General features: G+C 48.2%; 1 protein-coding gene across 1 annotated transcript in view; it reads left to right on the forward strand.

Annotated features, from left to right (window-relative positions):
* Nucleotides 1–22,312, forward strand: part of si:dkey-178e17.3 (somatomedin-B and thrombospondin type-1 domain-containing protein) — a 136,974-nt gene that overhangs the window by 107,175 nt on the left and 7,487 nt on the right. The window contains exons 2-3 of the mRNA XM_060843916.1: nucleotides 3,510–3,695; nucleotides 4,420–4,510. Of these exons, the coding sequence (XP_060699899.1) occupies nucleotides 3,510–3,695; nucleotides 4,420–4,510 (277 nt within the window). The remainder of the gene's footprint in view (nucleotides 1–3,509; nucleotides 3,696–4,419; nucleotides 4,511–22,312) is intronic.

The raw sequence follows: 22,312 nt of genomic DNA on the forward strand, positions 1-22,312 counted from the left end.
CGTGAAGAGCAGTCGGTGTTGTGGTGTAGGGAATGTGAAGAGCAGTCGGTGTTGTGGTGTAGGAACCGTGAAGAACAGTCGGTGTTGTGGTGCAGGGAAAGTGAAGAGCAGTCAGTGTTGTGGTGTAGGGAATGTGAAGAACAGTCGGTGTTGTGGTGCAGGGAACGTGAAGAGCAGTCGGTGTTGTGGTGTAGGGAACGTGGAGAACAGTTGATGTTGTAATGTTAGGGTGTACACAGCAAACTCCCACAAACTGCAAAGCAACAATCAAGTCTTTCGGTGACATTCATTGCAGGATGGATCTGATCCGAGGCAATGGAGGAGATGTTCCTCTTATAGCAGTTCATAAAATCTTGAGGGGCATGGTTCGGGTACATAGACAAGGTCTTCCTCCCTGAACAGGCGAGTCCAAAAGTAGAGGGATTAGGTTTAAGTTGAAAGGGGAAAGATTTAATATGGACCTAAGGGGCAAGCTTCCTAAAACTGACCTGGTTTCTGGTTTTGCCACTATCATAACAGTGTGCTCTTCTCTCTATAATAACAGTGACTACACCTGGAGCCCATTACTGCCTGGGAAATGCTTGTTTGATGTTGTGCAAAATGCAGTATCATTAGGGGGTGAAACTGTAAACATAGCCAGCTCAGTGAGCACTATCCCACACAGTGTGCACTATCCCACACAGTGTGCACTATCCCACACAGTGAGCACTATCCCACACAGTGTGCACTATCCCACACAGTGTGCACTATCCCACACAGTGAGCACTATCCCACACAGTGTGCACTATCCCACACAGTGAGCACTATCCCACACAGTGTGCACTATCCCACACAGCGAGCACTATCCCACACAGTGTGCACTATCCCACACAGTGTGCACTGTCCCACACAGTGAGCACTATCCCACACAGTGTGCGCTATCCCACACAGTGAGCACTATCCCACACAGTGTGCACTGTCCCACACAGTGAACACTGTCCCACACAGTGAGCACTGTCCCACACAGTGTGCACTATCCCACACAGTGTGCACTGTCCCACACGGTGAGCACTATCCCACACAGTGTGCACTGTCCCACACAGTGAACACTGCCCCACACGGTGAGCACTATCCCACACAGTGTGCACTGTCCCACACAGTGAACACTGCCCCACACAGTGAACACTGCCCCACACTGTGCACTGTCCCACACAGTGTGCACTGTCCCACACAGTGAACACTGCCCCACACAGTGTGCACTGTCCCACACAGTGTGCACTATCCCACACAGTGTGCACTGTCCCACACAGTGAACACTGTCCCACACAGTGTGCACTATCCCACTCAGTGTGCACTTTCCCACACAGTGTGCACTGCCCCACACAGTGAGCACTATCCCACACAGTGAACACTGTCCCACACAGTGTGCACTATCCCACACAGTGAGCACTGTCCCACACAGTGAGCACTGCCCCACACAGTGTGCACTGCCCCACACAGTGTGCACTATCCCACACAGTGTGCACTGTCCCACACAGTGAGCACTGCCCCGCACTGTGTGCACTGCCCCACACAGTGTGCACTATCCCACACAGTGAGCACTGTCCCACACATTGAACACTGCTCCACACAGTGACCACTGCCCCACACAGTGAGCACTGTCCCACTCGGAGTGCAGGGGTGCACAGCTGGGTCCTGACTGTGGAGAGCCGCATACTATTACAATCTCCACAATCCTGGGAATGGACCCCACAGCGGATGGAGCTACCTTTCCCCTGCTCACTGAGAATTTTATCTTTGCCCCAAACTGCCAGGTTCTGTGGTCATATCCACCTGGAAATGATCAGATTTGAAAAGTATTGAAGTCAAATCCAGAATAATTTTGATGGTGTCTTCAATGTATTTTGTTGTGAGTGTGCTGGAGGGTACTGGGTGGGCAAAAGGACACCTCCCCTTCCTGCCCCTGATCACCATCGATGGGGTGGCACACCCGGTATTTCCCTGGACACTGGATGGCCTTTCTGCCACCCTATCCAAGTCTGCCAGCTATTCAGGAGTATAACTGGGCAGCACTGCCACTGAGAGGTCTGGAGCAGTGGGCACAGTGACCACCCCTTCAGCCAGTTTGTATTTATTTCATTCAGGGGACATGGATGGAACTGACTGCGCCAGCCCTAGCTGCCCCTTGAGATGGTGGGGGTGAGCTGCCTTCTTGAACCGCTGCAGTCCATGTGCTGTGGGTTGACCCGCAACACCCTTAGGGAGGGAATTCCAGGATTTCTGACTCAGGATGGTGAGTGGCTCAGAGGGGAACGTGGTGTTCACCCACGTACCATAAAACTCCGAAGGATGCCTCTCAGCCTCTTGTGTGCTGATAGCATGATCGAATTTGTGGGCGGCACGGTGGCACAGTGGTTAGCACTGCTGCCTCACAGCGCCTGAGACCCGGGTTCAATTCCCGACTCAGGCGACTGACTGTGTGGAGTTTGCACATTCTCCCCGTGTCTGCGTGGGTAAGTTATTATTGAACCTCCATTCACTACCTTTCAGGGAATCCGTGACAGAGTTAATCAACTCCTTTGCGTTCTGGTCTCTTGCCAACTGAACTGTATGCTCCGGGATTTCTACCAAAGTCTCTCTGCCTCTCTCTCAATCCTTCTCCAGGATGCTCTTTATAATCTATCGCTTTGACCGATCTCTCGGTCACCCAACTCCAGAGATCTCTCTCCGTGGGGCTCAGCTCTCTGCTCACACCCTTGTGAGACACCTCAGGATGTTTTGCATCGAAGGTGCTAGATAAATGCAGGCTGCGGTGGTTGACAGAGCTGCAGTCATGGTGCAAGGTTTCCCAGCCCCAGTTCAAGATGGCATAGTGTAGGTGGGCTGGTGCAGACTCGATGGGCCGAAGGGTCGCTCTGTGCTGTGTGACCCGACGATTCCATCCATCAATAATGGAGCCCCGATGGAAGGCGAGGTAGAAACCGGCCTCCACTTCCTGCGGGAGGGAAAACTGAGCCTGGACTCACTGGAGTCTGGGCCAATTGAAACGTGGGATTTTGAGGAGGTTGGGGGCTTGATAGGGCAGATGCCAAGAGGATGGGTCCCCTTTAGGGAGAGGGGTGGAATGGGGTCAGGAGTCTCCCAATTAGAACAGAGATGAGAAGAAATTTGTTCCTTAGGGGTTTGTAATTCTAAACCAGAGGCCAGATCTCTGAATAGAGTCAGGGCAGAGTTACATTGAGTTTTGAATGGTTAGGGGAGTGTAGGAACACAAGAAATGCAGTCAGGGAGGTGGAATGGGGGCCAAAGGTCAGATCAAGCTTGTTGTATTGAATGGCAGAGGAGATACGAGGGCCCGAAAGGCCTACTTCTTCATCTATGTTTGTACGTGAGGAAGTGCGCAGACGGTTTCTCCTCTCTCCTGCCGTGAGACGCCGAGTGTCAGAAAGAGACAGATGACATTGATTGGTGTTTGACGTTAGGCCAAAGACCTGATGGCTGCCTTTTGTTTGTTTTCTGTTTTCAAACAGCTATTGACTGCATTGTGGGTCCCTGGGCTCACTGGACGGAATGCAGCTCTCTGTGTGGCTTCGGGAGCCGGGACAGAGCACGCTTAGTCACCATCCCACCCAGAAACGGAGGGACACCCTGTCCCGATTTGAAACAACGGCGAGGCTGTTTCGGTCATAACCCTGACCGATGTCACTCAGTGAAAGGTAAAACACTTCACTCCACCAAACGTTCGGGATTTAATACTGTGAATACTGCACTCAGGGCAACCAGGGTCACTGATACTCGTTTGAAAATAAGCAACGCTATCAGAGGGTCAGTACTGAGGGAGTGCTGCACTGTCCGAGGGTCAGTACTGAGGGAGTGCTGCACTGTCCGAGGGTCAGTACTGAGGGAGTGCTGCACTGTCCGAGGGTCAGTACTGAGGAAGTGCTGCACTGTCCGAGGGTCAGTACTGAGGGTGTGTTGCACTGTCAGAGGGTCAGTACTGAGGGGGTGCTGCACTATCCAAGGTCAGTACTGAGGGAGTGCTGCACTGTCAGAGAGTCAATACTGAGAGAGTGCTGCATTGTCAGACGGTCAGTACTGAGGGTGTGCCACACTGTCCAAGGGTCAATACTGACGGAATGCTGCACTGTCCGAGGGTCAGTACTGAGGGAATGCTGCACTATCCGAGGGTCAGTACTGAGGGGGTGCCGCACTGTCCGAGGGTTAGTACTGAGGGGGTGCTTCACTGTCAGAGGGTCAATACTGAGGGAGTGCCACACTGTCCGAGGGTCAGTACTGAGGGAGTGCTGCACTGTCCGAGGGTCTGTACTGAGGGAGTGCTGCACTGCCCGAGGGTATGTACTGAGGGAGTGCTGCACTGTCCGAGGGTCAGTACTGAGGGAGTGCTGCACTGGTCCACTCTGAACTCTGATCTCTTCACAGAGGTGGCTAAGATTTTGCCTGACACATACAAGAGGAACTTCAAAGATCCATGGAAAAGGCCCCACATGATGGCAAAGGAGCAGCAGCCGAGGTAACCGAGAGACATGGGGGCTTTTAAAGTTTCACTTTCCACACTTACTTTTAATGTTGAAGAGATGACAAACTGGGGTGGTTTTTTTTCACCATTAGAAGCATCTGGTTGTTTGATTGCTGAGGAAACAGTGTGGGAGAGGAGGGGGCTATATCTGACCATCTCCCTCAGTGTGGGAGAGGAGGGTGGTTTATCTGGCCATATTCCTCAGTGTGGGAGAGGAGAGGCTTATATCAGACCATGTTCCTCAGTGTGGGAGAGGGGGTTATATCTGACTATCTTCCTCCCGCACTGAGGGAGAGAAGGGGGATATATCTGACCATCTCCCTCAGTGTGGGAGAGAGGGGTATATCTGACCATCTTCCTCAGTGTGGGAGAGGAGGGGGGTATATCTGACCATCTTCCTCAGTGTGAGGGTGAGGGGGGTATATCTGACCATCTTCCTCAGTGTGGGAGAGGAGGGGGGTATATCTGACCATCTTCCTCAGTGTGGGGGAGGAGGGGGGTATATCTGACCATCTCCCTCAGTGTGGGGGAGGAGGGGGGTATATCTGACCATCTCCCTCAGTGTGGGAGAGGAGGGGGGTATATCTAACCATCTCCCTCAGTGTGGGTGAGGAGGGGGCATACCTGACCATCTTCCTCAGTGTGGGAGAGGGAGGGTGTATCTGATCATCTTTCTCAGTGTGGGTGAGGAGGGGGTATACCTGACCATCTTCTTCAGTGTGGGAGAGGGTGGTATATCTGGCCATATTCCTCAGTGTGGGAGAGGAGGGGGGTATATCTGACCATCTCCCTCAGTGTGGGTGAGGGTGGTAAATCTGGCCATATTCCTCAGTGTGGGTGAGGAGGGTATATCTGACCATCTCCCTCAGTGTGGGAGAGGAGGGGATATACCTGACCATCTTCCTCAATGTGGGAGAGGGGGGAGGTATATCTGACCATCTCCCTCAGTGTGGGAGAGGGAGGGTATATCTGATCATCTTTCTCAGTGTGGGTGAGGAGGGGGTATAGCTGACCATCTTCCTCAGTGTGGGAGAGGGAGGGTATACCTGACCATCCCCCTCAGTGTGGGAGAGGGAGGGTATATCTGACCATCCCCCTCAGTGTGGGAGAGGGAGGGTATATCTGACCATCTCCCTCAGTGTGAGTGAGGACGGGTGGTATATCTGACCATCTTCCTGAGTGTGGGAGAGGACGGGTGGTATATCTGACCATCTCCCTCAGTGTGGGAGAGGAGGGGAGTATATCTGGCCATATTCCTCAGTGTGGGAGAGGTGGGGGGTATATTTGACCATCTTCCTCAGTGTGGGAGAGGAGGGGGGTATATCTGGCCATATTCCTCAGTGTGGGAGAGGTGGGGGGTATATTTGACCATCTTCCTCAGTGTGGGAGAGGAGGGAGGTATATCTGACCATCTTCCTCAGTGTGGGAGAGGAGGGGGGGTACGTCTGACCATCTCCCTCAGAGTGGGAGAGGGAGGGTATATCTGACCATCTTCCTCAGTGTGGGAGGGGGGGCGGTATATCTGACCATCTTCCTCAGTGTGGGAGGGGGGGCGGTATATCTGGCCATATTCCTCAGTGTGGGAGGGGGGGCGGTATATCTGGCCATATTCCTCAGTGTGGGAGAGAAGGGGGAATATCTGACCATCTTCCTCAGTGTGGGAGAGCGTTGTATATCTGGCCTTATTCCTCAGTATGGGAGAGGGTGGTATATCTGGCCTTATTCCTCAGTGTGGGAGAGGAGGTGCTGACCACATTCTGCCTAATTTGCAGGGGTCACCAAACCCTTGTTGCAGGGGCTGTGCCCTTGTATTGATGATGTCTATAGCCAGTAGGATGGCCCCTGGGCGTGGGTCTCAGCTTGAGGGCTCTGGGCAGCGTATTGGCTGCTTCCTGTTCCTGGTTACAGTGTGGCTGTCATTATGGGAATGCTGGGATATAAAACCCTTGTTCCCATTCCTGTACTCATTTTCATAGGAATGTGGTGAGGTGCCCTGTTCTGGAATACAGAGTCTCTGTGATCTCACAGAAATTCACTTGGATGGCAAATTGGGAGCTGTTCACAATGATATCAATGAGAGAATCTGCTGAGAAAAGAGTAGTTGAGGCCTTCATTCGTCTCAAATCCCCCTGGCATTGCCATCGTTACTCTGCTCTGAGACTGGAGGACCAATTACAAGAGGTGACACTGTTCTGTAAGCAATGCCTCGATGAAGTGGAGCTGATCACCTGCTCCTGGGTCATACCGGGGTCGGGCAAGGGCTTGGAGAAGACCTTGAGGTGGGCAAAGCCGCTTGCTCAGAAAAGCTTGTCATCGCCCCCCCACCCACCCAACCCTCCCTCCACCTTCCCCACCATCACCCCCACACCATTCCAACAGCTTGTCCTCTTCACAGAGGGTGGAGCCTGCCACTGTATCTCCCCCATGCTCAGTGGGCTTATCAACTCAGTGGGCATCACAAGCAGTGATTATCATCCGTGGGCTGGCAGGGAATTTGAGTGAATCTTCCCCATCCTACACTCCGACCTGTAACCCCGTGGGGGTGAGACCAAAGTTGGCCCTCGTGAATGCTGCTTTGAATTAGCAGGCGTGCAGACCAATTACTCTGGCCTCAAGTGGCCTCTCCATGGAATGCTACCTTTGATAACCATGTGGCAGAGAACACAACGCCAACGCAAGAGCTAGTTGTGTGGAGTCATGTCCCCGATGGAAATCTCTGTCTATCCAGAATTGTCTCTCTGACATTTTGTCTGCAGAAGGTATCGAGTTTTGATGGATTTATTGTTCATTAAAGGATAGGATATTCTTTAAGTCCTTTCAGTCAGTGCCTCCATTTTCCAACAGAGAGAGGAGAACATCTTAGTCCAGTAGCTCAGTGTGGGGTAGAGTTGATTGCTTATCTCTCCACCCTTCAGGCTCACTGCCTTTATTCCTGATGAAGGACTTTTGCTCGAAACGTCGATTTCGCTGCTCGTTGGATGCTGCCTGAACTGCTGTGCTCTTCCAGCACCACTGATCCAGAATCTGGTTCCCAGCATCTGCAGTCATTGTTTTTACCTCGTTGATTAATTTGTTCCCTGCTTCTGCCTCTGTGCAGGATAAATGTCCCGGCTGAAGCACTGGAAAAGCTCATTGTAAACAGACCGTCTCAAAGTCATCAAGGCTTGTAATTGTCACCAAATCTGTCAGTAAAGCTACATTAAAACTGCAGCCATTTTACAGGGCTTCTGAGACTGAGGAGGGAGAGGAAAGTGTTCGAAACAGATGACAGCTTAACCTTCCCCGAGCTCTGTCGAATGACGGAAATGTACAACATGTTTCACAGCATATGCCAAAGAGTTTATCCGATTATATTACATCCGCTCTACTGAGGCACTGCCCCCACCCCCAGCTGGCTGGGAGACAGCGAGAACCTCAGGAAAGGCAATGCTGCCTAACTCTCTCGGGCCACCTGTCCCCAGACAGTGCCACCAAAGAGTGACGATTTGGTTTACCTGTCCCCGTCCCTCCAACCCCGCCCCCCCCCCCCCCCACCCACCCACTCCTCACCCTGTGTCAGCAGGACCCCCTAAACATACAAATCAATCACTGCAGGTGCTGGAAACCTGAGATTTACAAACAGGAAATGTCCAGCCAGCACGCTGCTGGTCTGCTGAGATGGTCAGGATCCTTCAGCTGGGACACGAGCAGGACTCTGGCTTGTTCCATTAGATAGAGTCATAGAGTCACACAGCACGGAAACAGACCCTCCGGTCCAACCAGTCCATGCCGAACATAATCCCAAACTAAACTAGTCCCATCTGCCTGCTCCTGGCCCATATCCCTCCAAACCTTTCCCATTCATGAACTTATCCAAAAGTCTTTTCAATGTTGTAACTGTACCCACATCCACCACTTCCTCAGGAAGTTCAGTCCACACATAAACCACCGACTGTGTAAAAAAGTTGCCCCTCATGCCTTTTTTTACATCTTTTGCCTCTCACCTTAAAACTACACCCCTTAGTCTTCAATTCCCCCACCCTAGAGAAAAGACATCTGCCATTCACCTTATCTATACCCCTCGTGATTTTATAAATCTCTATAAGGTCGTCCCTCAGGCCCCTATGCTCCAGGGGAAAGTGCCCCAGCCTCTCCTTATTACTCAACCCTCCAATCCCGGCAGCATTCTGCTAAAACTCTTCCGATCCCTCTCCAGCTTCATAATAGCCTTCCTATTAAAAGGAACAGCGTACAGTCCAGCAGAAGAGGCCTTACCAATGTCCTGTGCAACCTCAACATGTACAATCCTCCTGCACAATCCCAACTCCCAGACTCAATGGTCTGAGTAATAATGGCAAGCATGCTAAACACCTTGCCTGATCTGTCACGAAACCCTTACCTTCCTTTTGGCTTGAACTATTAATCCAGAGACCCAGGGAATGTTCTGGGGACCTGTGTTCCAATCCTGTCATGGCGGATGGTGGAATTTGAATTCAATAAATATTTGGAATTAAGACTCTAATGATGACCATGAATCTATTGCCAATCATCAGGAAAAACCTATCTGGTTCATGAATGTCCTTTAGGGAAGGAAATTGCCATCCTTACCTGGTCTGGCCTACATGTGACTCCAGCCCCACAGCAACGTGGTTGACTTTTAGCTGCCCCCTGGGCAATTAGGGATGGGGCAAGAACTGACCAGTGACACCCACATCCTGTGAATGACGAAACAAAAACACCCCTTAGCTGCAGAATCTGATCGGTAGCAAAATGGTTTGACACACAAAAAGTAGAAAATGCTGCAGCATCTCAGCAGGTCTGGCGACGTCAGTGGAGAGAGAAACATGGAGAAAGTTCCAGATCGATGTGCTTTCACTGCGGCTGAAGAAGGTAGCAATTTTAAATCAGTCTCAGTTTTATAGAATGCATTTCGCCTCGTTCCTTTCAGATGAAAATGTTGAAGATTAGCTGCTAATGCTGCCTTGATTTGGGGCAAGGAGTACCCCAGGGTACAGAGAGGGGTCTAACACCATTCAGAGGTGTGTACAATCAGAGCGAGGGGATTGTAGTCATAGGATATAATTGAAGATGATTAAATCAATGGATACAGCAAACAAAATACACAGTTCTACCATGGATTCATTCACCCCCACCCTACCTCCATTCACCCCCACCTCCAATCCCCTCCTCCCACCTCCATGGCCTATGCCCCCCACTCTCAACCTCACTCAGCAGCTCCCTCATCCCTCTTCCTGTTGGGGCTGGGCATCAACTGGAAATCTCAAACCAGAGCTTACTCTCCTTTTGTTGGTGAAGGAAATTGAAAGATATCGAATTAAGATGGCTGAATGAAGTTCAGGGGGAGATCAGGGGGAGATGGCTTGAAGAGCTGAATGGTCTCCTTTTGTTATCCTTCCAGCAGAGAAGGCTAGGGGAGGAGAACTGGATAGGGGTGTACAAAACTCTGAGGCGCATCGACAGGGTGCATAGGGAGTCTTAGAAAAGGGCACCACAACGAGAGGAGGGGGAAGAGATTTAAGGTAAGGAGCTGGAAGTTTGGAGGGAACTCAAGAAAATATCTTTTCACCCAAAGGGTGGTGGGCATCTAGAAATGGTGGGAGAAGCAGGAACCCTGAAGACTCTCAAGAAATAATTCAATGAGTGCTTGAAACATAGTGGCATACCAGGCTAAGGAAGATAGGATTAGCATACAAGGCTAAGGAAGATCGGGTTATAACTGAAGTGTATTACCTGTAAGGAGAGGTTGGACAGACTGGGATTGTTTTCGCTAGAGTGTCGGAGGCTGAGCGGTGACCTCATCGAAGTGCATCAAATTATGAGAGGCAGGGATAGGGTGGATAGTTGGAGTCTTTTTCCTGGGGGGAGGGGGATATCAAATTCAAAGTTTAGGGTGAGAGGAAAAATGTTTAAAGGGAATAATTTTACACAGGAGGTGGTAGGTCCCTGGAACGCACTCCTGTGGGGGTGGTAGAAGCAGATATGCTTGCAATGTTTTAGCCAGACACATGAAGGGACAGGGAACAGAGGAATGTGGATCATGTGCAGTCAGATGGGATTAGTTTAGAAGAGACAGCACAGACACAGTGGACTGAAGTGCCTGTACCTGTGCATTACAATTCTCTGTATCTGCATGTATCTATGGATGCTTGATGACAGCATGGATCCGATGGGCCAAAGGGTCTCTTTCAGTTGTGTAAAGACTGGTCCTGCGGGTGTAAGTCTGGGCTCCTAGTGGATTCTGGAGCCCATGGTGCCCCCCCCCCCCCCTTTCGTGGTGCACATGTACAACTGCAGATTTAATGTTTTCAGGCAAAACCAGCACAAATAGAAATTGTTGGAGAAACTCAGCAGGTCTGCAGGTGTGGAGAGAGAAACAGAGTTAACATTTGGAGTCCAGTCATCCTCCTTCAGAACTGACCGTAGCTAGGAAAAGGTGTTATTTATGCTGATGGCAGGGGAATGGTTGAGTGGACAGGTGGAGACAGAGGCAAAAGTGAGGACTTGCAGATGCTGGAGATCAGAGTCGAGAGGGCGGTGCTGGAAAAGCACAGCAGGTCAGGCAGCATCCGAGGAGCAGGAGAATCGACGCTTTGAGCAAAAGCCCTTCATCAGAAATTGTCATCAGGTGGAGACAGAGCCCAGTCTGGCAGACAAAGGGATGGATGATGGTGAGCCAGGGAAGGAGACACACTGATAGTGGGGACCCTGAGTAAGTGAGATTGGATTGGAAGTGCTGAAAGCAGCCCATATCATAACGGTGAATAAAGAGTCCTAGTGGAGGGCTCCACAATGAGGCAGGGGGAATAGATTTAGAGTAAGGAGCTGGAGGTTTGGAGGGAATTCAAAAAAATATCTTTTCACCCAGAGGGTGGTGAGTATCTAGAACTCACTGCCTCAAAATGGTGGGTGAAGCAGGAACCCTCAAGACTCTTAGGAAATAATTTGATCAGCACTTGAAACACAATAGCATACAAGGCCAAGGAAGATGGGTTTGGGTGTGAGAGTAGGTAGCAACTGTCATAACAACTATTTATTTTGTACCTTTAGAGTCATAGAGATGTACAGCATGGAAATAGACTATGTGGTCCAACTCATCCATGCTGACCAGATATCCTAAACTAATCTAGTCCCATTTGCCAGCATTTGGCCCATATCCCTCTAAACCCTTACTTTTCATATTCCAAACGAGATGCCTTTTAAATGTTGTAATTGTACCAACCTCCACCACTTCCTCTGGCAGCTCATTCCATACATGCACCATCCTATGTGTGAAAATGTTGTCCCTTACGTCCATTTTAAATCCTTCCCCTCTCACCCTAAATCTATGCCCTCTAGCTTTAGACTCCCCTACCCTGGGGAAAAGACTTTGTCTATTCACCATGTCCTTGCCCCTCATGATTTTATAAATCTGTATAAGGCCACCCCTCAGCCTCCACTGGCATTGAGAATCCTGAGGGACTGCTGAAGAAGACAGTGTCAGCTGAGGGCAGTGTGTCCGTATTCTGAACATACTCAATCTCATCAAGCTCAGTAAATCCGGAGAACCCAGAGGAAATCTGCCCAGACACAGGGGGAGAATGTGCAAAGTCCACAAAGACAGTCGCCTGATGATGGAATCAAACCCAGGTCCCTGGCGCTATGAGGCAGCAGTGCTAACCACTGAGATACTGCGCCACCCCAAAGGTTCAAGGCTGAACCTCATGCACTCTGAATGGATGGTTTGTCGAACTCCAAAGGGACATGTATATTGATCCATTCCTGAGATGTGGACATGGTTGGCAAGATCAGCATTTCTCGTCAGTTCCCAGTTCGCCCTGGGAAAGTGGATGTGTGGCTGCAGACAGTGTGGGCCGTGACAGAAACCATGATTTAAAGCATGTACAGTAAACTCTGCAAGTTGTTTTTCCCTGCTACTGTGCGGTGTCTGTACGGTTGATACTTTTAATTTGTGGGGTGCTTTGGTCAATCCAAAACACATTCTGTCTGCCACACAAATGTGCAGTGGTGTGACACCTGGTTTTATAGGCCTCACACAGAGAGCTACAGCATGGAACCAGACCCTTCAAACCAATTAGTCCACACCAACCACGTTCCCAATCTGAATTAGTTCCATTTGCCTGTGTTTGGCCCATATCCCTCCAAACCTTTCCTCTTCGTATCCCTGTCCAAAAGTCTTTTAAATGTTGTAAATGTACCTCCATCTACCACTTCTTCTGGCAGTTCATTCCACTCTCTGTATAACAAAATTGCCCCTCAGTCCTTTTTTAAATCTTTCTCCTCATAAATATGCCCTCTAGGTTTGAACTCCCCCAGCTATTCACCTTATTAGACTAGATTACTTTACAGTGTGGAAACAGGCCCTTCGGCCCACAAGTCTACACCGACCCTCTGAAGAGCAACCCACCCAGACCTATTCCCCTACATTTACCCCCTCACCTAACGCTACGGGCAATTTAGCATGGCCAATCCACCTAACCTGCACATTTTTGGACTGTGGGAGGAAACCCGCACAGACACGGGGAGAACGTGCAAACTCCACACCGACAGTTACCTGAGGCGGAAATTGAACCTGGGTCTCTGGCACTGTGAGGCAGCAGTGCTAGCCACTGTGCCACCTTATCCCCCCTCATGATTTTATAAACCTACATAAGGTCACCCCTCAGCCTCCGACCCTCCAGTGAAAAACGTCTCAGACCCTCCAGCTTTTCTTTATAACTCAAATCCACCCAATCTTGGCAACATCCTGGCAGAACTTTTCTGATCCCTCTCCAATTTAAAAGTATTTTTCCTATAGCAGAGCGACCAGAATTACACGGCGTACTCCAAATGTGGTCTCACCAACATCCTGTACAAATTGGGTGGTTGTGAGGAGTTTGCACATTCTCCCTTTGTCTGTGTGGGTTTCCTCCAGGTGCTCTAGTTTCCTCTCACAGTCCAAAGGGTTGCAGGTATGTGAATTGGCCATACTAAATTGTCTATAGTGTTCAGGGATGTGCAGGTTAGATGCATTGATCAGGGGAAGTGTAGGGGAATGGGTCTGGGTGGGTTACTCTTCAGAGGGCGTGTGGGGACTTATTGGGCCAAATGGCCTGTTTCCACACTGTAGGGATTCTATTCTAGCCACAGATAGATTGATTGCTGTGATTGTCAACAGTGTCACTATTTTTGTAACTGTGCGACCTGTGAAATTCTTAACGGGCTCACTAGAAGCTGAGAGGCTGTTTGTTTGCCTGTCAAATCCAGAGCCAGGCATCAAAATCCCAAGGGTAAAGGGGTTGCCATTTTGGAAGGCATTTCCTGTCTTGGGGAGTTCTGAATCTTTGGAATTTTCGAAGTCAGAAGAGCTCGCAGGCTGAGGTCATGGATCTTTTAGCGCTAAAGGAACCGAGGAATATGGGGTAAGGATTAAAAGTGGAACCTGAAGGTCAGCCATTATCTTGTTAAAAGACAGATCAGACTCAAGGGGCTGAATGGCCTATTTCTCCTCCAAATCTTATGTTCTTTGTGCCAGACTAGGAGAAGCTGAGCCAGATGGTCTTTTGATCTTGTTTTCATCCAACAATTCCCTTTGTTCTATGAAAATTATTCACTGCCTGGCCAACCTCCTGGTTCTCCGAACCGTGAAAGTATATCTTGAGTTTATCTGAATAAATAGTCATGGCTCCAAGAGCAAATTCCAGTGGGGAATTGTATGATGCTGGATTATGGCAAAATGTTTTGTTTTGTTTCTGAGGGAAGAGATCTTCTCGACAATCGAGTTTGAAACCTCTCTGTGCGTTATACCCCATGTGTGAACACAGTAAAATCATTGCTCAGTGCCAAGGAGGTTTATCTGATCTGAGGTCTGCAGTGAATTGCGTCAGTGTAATCCCACACTGCCCGTGCCGTGAAATTGCATCCTAATTGTATTTCATGCACTTGACCAATTGCTGACTCTGTCAATTTCAAGGAAATATTGAAAAACTTAATACACCAACTGTTTCTTTGGAAATTCCTTGCAAATACTTTTCCCATGGTTCTAAAGGATTTGTCACATTCCGGCCGTTGGTGGAAGGGGGTTGCTGAGGGAGAAGGTTGGAATCTGACCCAGATGCGAGAATTTCATGTGACCCCTCCATGACCCCTGGAAGCGCTAGGCTTCGGAGTACCTGACAGGGAGAGCTGAGGATGGTAGGGTCAGGTCTGCAAGCCATGTAACCTTATGGCACTTGACGACAGACCTGTCTCAACAACCCCTCGTTGTCTCATGTTCCTTAACCATGGTCACAATGAGTCCGACAAACAGCGGCTAAAGTGTAGAAGTCACAGAGTTGGTAGGAGATCCAGAGGTGACTTGAGGGAGACCTTTTCCAGGCAATGAGTGGTTTGGGTTTGGAGAGTCCTGATAGGGTGATAAATGGAAATTCCTTGCAAACACGTTTCCCATGGCCATTTGGAAGGAAATGAGAGAGAAAAAAAATACTTGAAAAAGAAATGCTGCAATGATATGGGGAAGTCCCGGGATATGGAGATAATGGGATTGATCTCCAAAAGAGCTAGCAGAGACCACATGGGCAGAATGGCCTTCATTTTTGCTATAGCATTCTATGGTTCTAGAACATTATCTTGTCAGGCCAAAAGCAGTGAATAATAGCTTCAGCTGTGTCCCTATCTTTTATCCTATGGGCTATTCAGAAATTCCAAATTATGAGGTATACCAAATTTCACTCAGTCACAAATAAAATCCCAAAGGTGTCCACAAACTGGCCTTTTCATTGCCTTGACTAGCTTGTTTATTACTATGGCCATCAGCTCAGGCCTCTGAGTTGACAGATTTTGAGTCTGAGTCCCACTCCAGCCCAATGGTGAGGCAGTGCTGCACTGTCAGAGGTGCTGCCTCTCCAGTGATCAGGATTCATTAACACCGTTAATGTATTGTGATGAACCTTAATCATTGAGGGAAGGAGAGCAGGGGACTTGTCTACAATGCACTGGTGTATAATTATCCTTTAATAGCATTAAAGACAGATTATCTGGTCATTATTGCATTGCAGTCAATGGGATATTGCTGTAATAGTGCTTTTATTTCCTACTTTTACCACTAAATGCACTTCCAAACGATAAGTACATAATTGGAAAGAAAGCACGATGGATTGTTATGAAAATGATGGGTAATGCAAGCAGGTCTTAGCTTTCATATTAATACATCGCATTGTGGGCGGCACGGTGGCACAGTGGTTAGCACTGCTGCCTCACAGCGCCAGAGACCCGGGTTCAATTCCTGCCTCAGGTAACTGTGTCGAGGTTGCACATTCTCCTTGTGTCTGCGTAGGTTTCCTCCCACAGTCCAAAGATGTGCAGGTCAGGTGAATTGGCCATGCTAAATTGCCCGTAGTGTTAGGTAGGGGGTAAATGTAGGGGTATGGGTGGGTTGCGCTTCGGTGGGTTGGTGTGGACTTGTTGGGCCGAAGGGCCCGTTTCCACACTGTAAGTAATCCAATTCTAAATCTCCATGGCCTTAGTGACCAATCGAAAAAAGTTCCAAATCTGAACTCAATATTCTAACAGCAGCCTCTAAAGACCATGTTTCTTCATTTTTATGCTTTTCAAAAACAATTGTGACCTAAAACAGGAAAGCACTGAGTGAAAACCAGTGTTTTGAAAAGATAGCTACATGAAAAGCAAGTAACCTGTAACTCATGGCAAGTATCATAAATAACTGTTTGAATGAGCAGTCATTGAAGTGGTTGAAGGTAAACAAGAGCTGAAAATGTGTTGCTGGTTAAAGCGCAGCAGGTCAGGCAGCATCCGAGGAACAGGAAACGTCGAATTTCCTGTTCCTTGGATGCTGCCTGACCTGCTATGCTTTAACCAGCAACACATTTTCAGCTCTGATCTCCAGTATCTGCAGACCTCACTTTTTACTTGAAGGCAAACAAGAGTCAGAGTTCTGGCTTCAGATGGAGTTCTGGTTGACAAGATATCGATTGGTCTCTGGACTAGTGACCAGTTACAAATGTCAAAGGCCTTCTGCTTGCCAACAATCATGTGTTTGGTTGTCTGGTAACTGAGCAGGTTGGAGCTGGGAACAGGTTATACCAGCACAGGAGATGCCTCTCTGTTCAATGCAGTCAGAACCCATCCTAAACCCAAACCAACCAACTTATCTTTCCTTCAGCAGTTGTTCTAAGCTCTTACCTAATTAATCAAAGACTTTTTATTAGCAAATCAGCCACCTTGTGTCTTTTGCAAGCCAATGGAATAATCTGGAGAAAAGTGACTGAGAAGTAACATCTGACCAGCAGAAGGAACATTCAAAGTTTGTGAGAAGATTTGTAGCTCGTGTGCTCGTTGTTGTGATTCTGTTCGCCAAGCTGGGAATTTGTGTTGCAGACGTTTCGTCCCCTGTCAAATCCTCCGGCATTTGTAATAAATGCCACTATAAATGCTGGAGGAAACATCACAGGAGCGCTTCACAGGAGGCTCCCAAGCACTGAAGATGTCATCTAGACAGGGGACGCAACGTCTGCAACACAAATTCCCAGCTTGGCGAACAGAATCACAGCAGAAGGAACATCTCAGCAACCCATGAATAAGAACCAGCAAACAGCCTGCACGTTTCCCTCTGCCCTGTGTGAATGTGTATGTCTATGTGTGTGTATGTGTCTATTTGTGCATGTGCATGTCTGTGTGTATGTATATATATGTGTGTGTATGTGTAAGTGGAGGGGTTTAGAATTTAAATTAGTAGTGAAATTAGATTAGATTACTTACAGTGTGGAAACAGGCCCTTCGGCCCAACAAGTCCACACCGACCCGCCGAAGCACAACCCACCCATACCCCTACATTTACCCCTTACCTAACACTACGGACAATTTAGCAAGGCCAATTCACCTGACCCGCACATCTTTGGACTGTGGGAGGAAACCGGAGCACCCGGAGGAAACCCACGCAGACACGGGGAGAACGTGCAAACTCCACACAGTTAGTCGCCTGAGTCGGGAATTGAACCCGGGTCTCAGGCGCTGTGAGGCAGCAGTGCTAAATGCTGTGCCACCATGCCGCCCACTATGCTGACAGTTTATAGAGTCATAGAGATGTACAGCATGGAAACATCCAACCCGTCCATGCCGACCAGATATCCCAACCCAATCTAATCCCACCTGCCAGCACCTGGCCCATCTCCCTCCAAACCCTTCCTATTCATATACCCATCCAAATGCCTTTTAAATGTTGTAATTGTACCAGCCTCCACCACTTCCTCTGACAGCTTATTCCATACACACACCAAGCTCTGTGTGAAAAAGTTGCCCTTTAGGTCCCTTTTATACCTTTCCCCACTCACCCTAAACCTATGCTGTCTACTTCTGGACTCCCCATCTCAGGGAAAATACTTTGTCTATTTATCCTATCCATGCCACTCATAATTTTATAAACTTCTATGAGGTCACCCCTCAGCCTCTGATGCTCCAGGGAAAACAGCCCCAGCTTATTCAGTCTCTCCCTGTACGTCAAATCCTCCAACCCTGGCAACATCCCTGTATGTCTTGTCAGAAACCTTTCAAGTTTCACAATATCCTTCTGATAGGAAGGAGACCAGAATTGCATGCAATATTCCAACAGTGGCCTAACCAATGTCCTGTACAGCCGCAACATGACCTTCGAACTCCTGGACTCAATACTCTGACCAATAAAGGAAGGCATACCAAACGCCTTCTTCACTATCCTATCTACCTGCGACTCCACTTTCAAGGAGCTATGAACCTGCACTCCAAGGTCTCTTTGTTCAGCAACACTCCCTAGGACCTTACCACTAAGTATATGAATCCTGCTAAGATTTGCTTTCCCAAAATGCAGCACCTCACGTTTATCTGAATTAAACTCCATCTGCCACTTCTCAGCCCATTGGCCCATCTGGTCAAGATCCTGTTGTAATCTGAGGTAACCCTCTTCACTGTTCACTACACCTCCAATTTTGGTGTCATCTGCAAACTTACTAACTGTACCTCTTATGCTCGCATCCAAATCATTTATGTAAATGACAAAAGCTAGTGGGCCCAGCATCAATCCTTGTGACACTCCACTGGTCACAGGCCTCCAGTCTGAAAAACAACCCTCCACCACCACCCTCTGTCTTCTACCTTTTTGCCAAATCTGTATCCAAACGGCTAGTTCTCCCTGTATACCGTGAGATCTAACCTTGCTAACCAGTCTCCCATGGGGAACCTTGTTGAACGCCTTACTGAAGTTCATTTAGATCACATCTACCACTCTGCCCTCATCAATCCTCTTTGTTACCTCTTCAAAAACTCAATCAAGTTTGTGAGACATGATTTCCCACGCACAAAGCCATGTTGATTATCCCTAATCAGTCCTTGCCTTTCCAAATACATGTACATCCTGTCCCTCAGGATTTCCACAACAACTTGCCCACCACCGAGGTCAGGCTCACAGGTCTATAGTTCCCTGGCTTGTCCTTACCACCCTTCTTAAACAGTGGGGCCATGTTAACCAATATTCAGTATTCCAGCATCTCATCTGTGACTATCGATGATACCAATATCTCAGCAAGAGGCCCAGAAATCACTTCTCCAGCTTCCCACAGAGTTCTAGGGTACACCTGATCAGGTCCTGGGGATTGATCCACTTTTATGCGTTTCAAGACATCTAGCACTTCCTCCTCTGTAATATGGACATTTTGCAAGATGTCACCATCTATTCCCTACATTCTATATCTTCCATATCCTTTTACACAGTAAACACTGATGCAAAATACCTGTGGATAGTGTCTAATTACTTGTAATACATAGTAATTCTTATTCAGAATGGCAACCTGGTAGTCATACTGTATATTAACTTGGGTCTGAAAATGAGATAAATTTGGAAATTTTGTGTATTTATTTTAAAATCTTAATTTTTTTGTGATGACTCCATGACTAGGAGGCTTGATTTCTGGTGTTTTACTCCCCAGGGAGCTGTGACAAGCCTAACTGAGAGCTTCCGCAGGTTTAGCATATGCAAGGTTGCTATCTGACATGGGTACACCCAGGGGTACGTTAGAGTGCATCACTGACATATACTTCTGTAAACTGATCACACTTTTTAAATTCCCAACCCAAATTATTTCTTAGATTTGCATCTCAGGGTTGCATCTGAACTGGAAGGGGCCCAATGTCCTGGGTAGAAGGTTTGCTCGAGTAGTTTGAGAGGGTTTAAACCAGTATGGCAGGGGGGTGGGAACCTGAGCTGTATACCAGAGGTGAGAGTTGATGCAGATGAGGCAATAGCAAGAGGTAGACCAGCTAGTGGGAAGGATTTTCCTGGGAAGGAAACAAGGGATCCGTTAAAGTGTGTTTGCTTTAACGCAAGGTAATCAGGAATAAAAGTGATGAGCTTAGAGCATGGATCAGTACCTGGTGCTATGATGTTGTGGCCATAACAGAGACATGGGTTTCTCAGGGGCAGGAATGGTTGCTGGATGTTCCAGGGTTTAGAGCATTAAAAAAGAATAGGGAGCGGGGAAAAAGAGGAGGGGGTGTAGCACTACTAATCAGAGAGGGTATCACAGCTACAGAGGCTTCCATTGTCGAGGAAGATCTGCCTACCGCGTCAGTAAGGGTGGAAATTAGGAACAGCAAGGGAGCAGTCACCTCATTAGGGGTTTACTACAGGCCCCCCAATAGCAGCAGGGAAATGAAAGAAAGCATAGGTCGGCAGATTTTGGAAAAGTGTGGACGTAGTAGGGTTGTTGTAATGGGTGACTTTAACTTTCCCAATATTGATTGGAACCTCCTTCAAGCAGAAGATTTGAATGGAGCTGTTTTTGTAAGGTGTGTTCAGGAGGGTTTCCTAACTCAGTACGTTGACAGGCCGACGAGAGGAGAGGCCATTCTAGACTTGGTGCTCGGAAACGAGCCGGGGCAGGTATCAGATCTTGTAGTGGGAGAGCATTTTGGTGGTAGTGACCACAACTGCCTCACATTCTACATAGCTATGGAAAAGGAGAGGATTAGGCAAAATGGGAGGATATTTAATTGGGGAAGTGGAAACTATGATGCAGTTAGACATGAGTTAGGAAGCATGGATTGGGAACAATTGTTCCATGGTAAAGGCACTATAGACATGTGGAGACTGTTTAAGGAACTGTTGTTGTGAGTGATGAATAAATATGTCCCTCTGAGACAGGCAAGAAGTGGTAAGATAAAGGAACCTTGGATGACGAAAGCAGTGGAGATTCTCGTCAAAAGGAAGAAGGTAGCTTACATAAGGTGGAGGAAGCTAGGGTCAAGCTCAGCTCTAGAGGATTACAGGCAGGCGAGGAAGGAGCTCAAAAATGGTCTGAGGAGAGCCAGGAGGGGGCACGAGAAAGGCTTGGCAGAACGGATTAGGGAGAACACAAAGGCATTTTACACTTATTTGAGGAATAAGAGAATGGTCAAACAAAGAGTAGGGCCGATCAGGGATAGCATAGGGAATTTGTGTGTGGAGTCTGAGGAGGTAGGGGAAGCCCTAAATGAGTTTTTTGCCCTAAAAGAAATGAACTTTGTAGTGAATGAAATTACAAAGGTATGCATGCTGGAATGGATAGAGATAGAGGAAGCTAATGTGCTGAAAATTTTGTCAAACATTAAGATTGACAAGTCGCCAGGCCCGGACCAGATTTGTCCTCGGCTGCTTTGGGAAATGAAAAATGCGATTGCTTCACCACTTGCAAAGATCTTTGCATCCTCGCTCTCCACTGGAGTCGTACCTGAGGACTGGAGCGAGGCAAATGTAATTCCTCTCTTCATGAAAGGAAATAGGGAAACCCCAGGCAATTACAGACCAGTAAGTCTCATGTCTGTCATCTGCAAGGTGTTAGAAAGGAGTCTGAGGGATAGGATTTATGACCATCTGGAAGAGCATAGCTTGATTAAATGCAGTCAACAGGACATTGTGAGGGGCAGGTCATGCCTCACAAACCTTATCGAGTTCTTTGAGGATGTGACTAGAAAAGTTGATGAGGGTCGAGCTGTGGATGTGGTATATATGGACTTCAGCAAGGCATTTGATAAGGTTCCCTATGGTAGGCTCATTCAGAAGGTCAGGAGGAATGGGATACAGGGGAACTTAGCTGTCTGGATACAGAATCGGCTGGCCAACAAAAGACAGCGAGTGGTAGTAGAAGGAAAATATTCTGCCTGGAAGTCAGTGGTGAGTGGTGTTCCACGGGGCTCTGTCCTTGGGCCTCTACTGTTTGTAATTTTTATTAATGACTTGGATGAGGGGATTGAAGGATGGGTCAGCAAGTTTTCAGAAGACACAAAGGTTGGAGGTGTCGTTGACTGTATAGAGGGCTGTTGTAGGCTACAGCGTGACATTGACAGGATGCAGAGATGAGCTGAGAGGTGGCAGATGGAGGTCAACCTGGACAAATGCGAGGTGATGCATTTTGGAAGGTCGAATTTGAAAGCTGAGTACAGGATTAAGGATAGGATGCTTGGCAGTGTGGAGGAACAGAGGGATCTTGGTGTGCAGGTACACAGATCCCTTTAAAATGGCCACCAAGTGGACAGGGTTGTTCAGAAAGCAGATGGTGTTTTGGCTTTCATTAACAGGGGGATTGAGTTTAAGAGTCGTGAGATCTTGTTGCAGCTCTATAAAACTTTGGTTAGACCGCACTTGGAATACTGCTTCCAGTTCTGGTCGCCCTATTATAGGAAAGATGTGGATGCTTTGGAGAGGGTTCAGAGGAGGTTTACCAGGATGCTGCCTGGACTGGAGGGCTTATCTTATGAAGGGAGGTTGACTGAGCTTGGACTTTTTTCATTGGAGAA

The sequence above is a fragment of the Hemiscyllium ocellatum genome, chromosome 24, assembly GCF_020745735.1.
Source record: "Hemiscyllium ocellatum isolate sHemOce1 chromosome 24, sHemOce1.pat.X.cur, whole genome shotgun sequence".
Lineage (NCBI taxonomy): Eukaryota > Metazoa > Chordata > Chondrichthyes > Orectolobiformes > Hemiscylliidae > Hemiscyllium > Hemiscyllium ocellatum.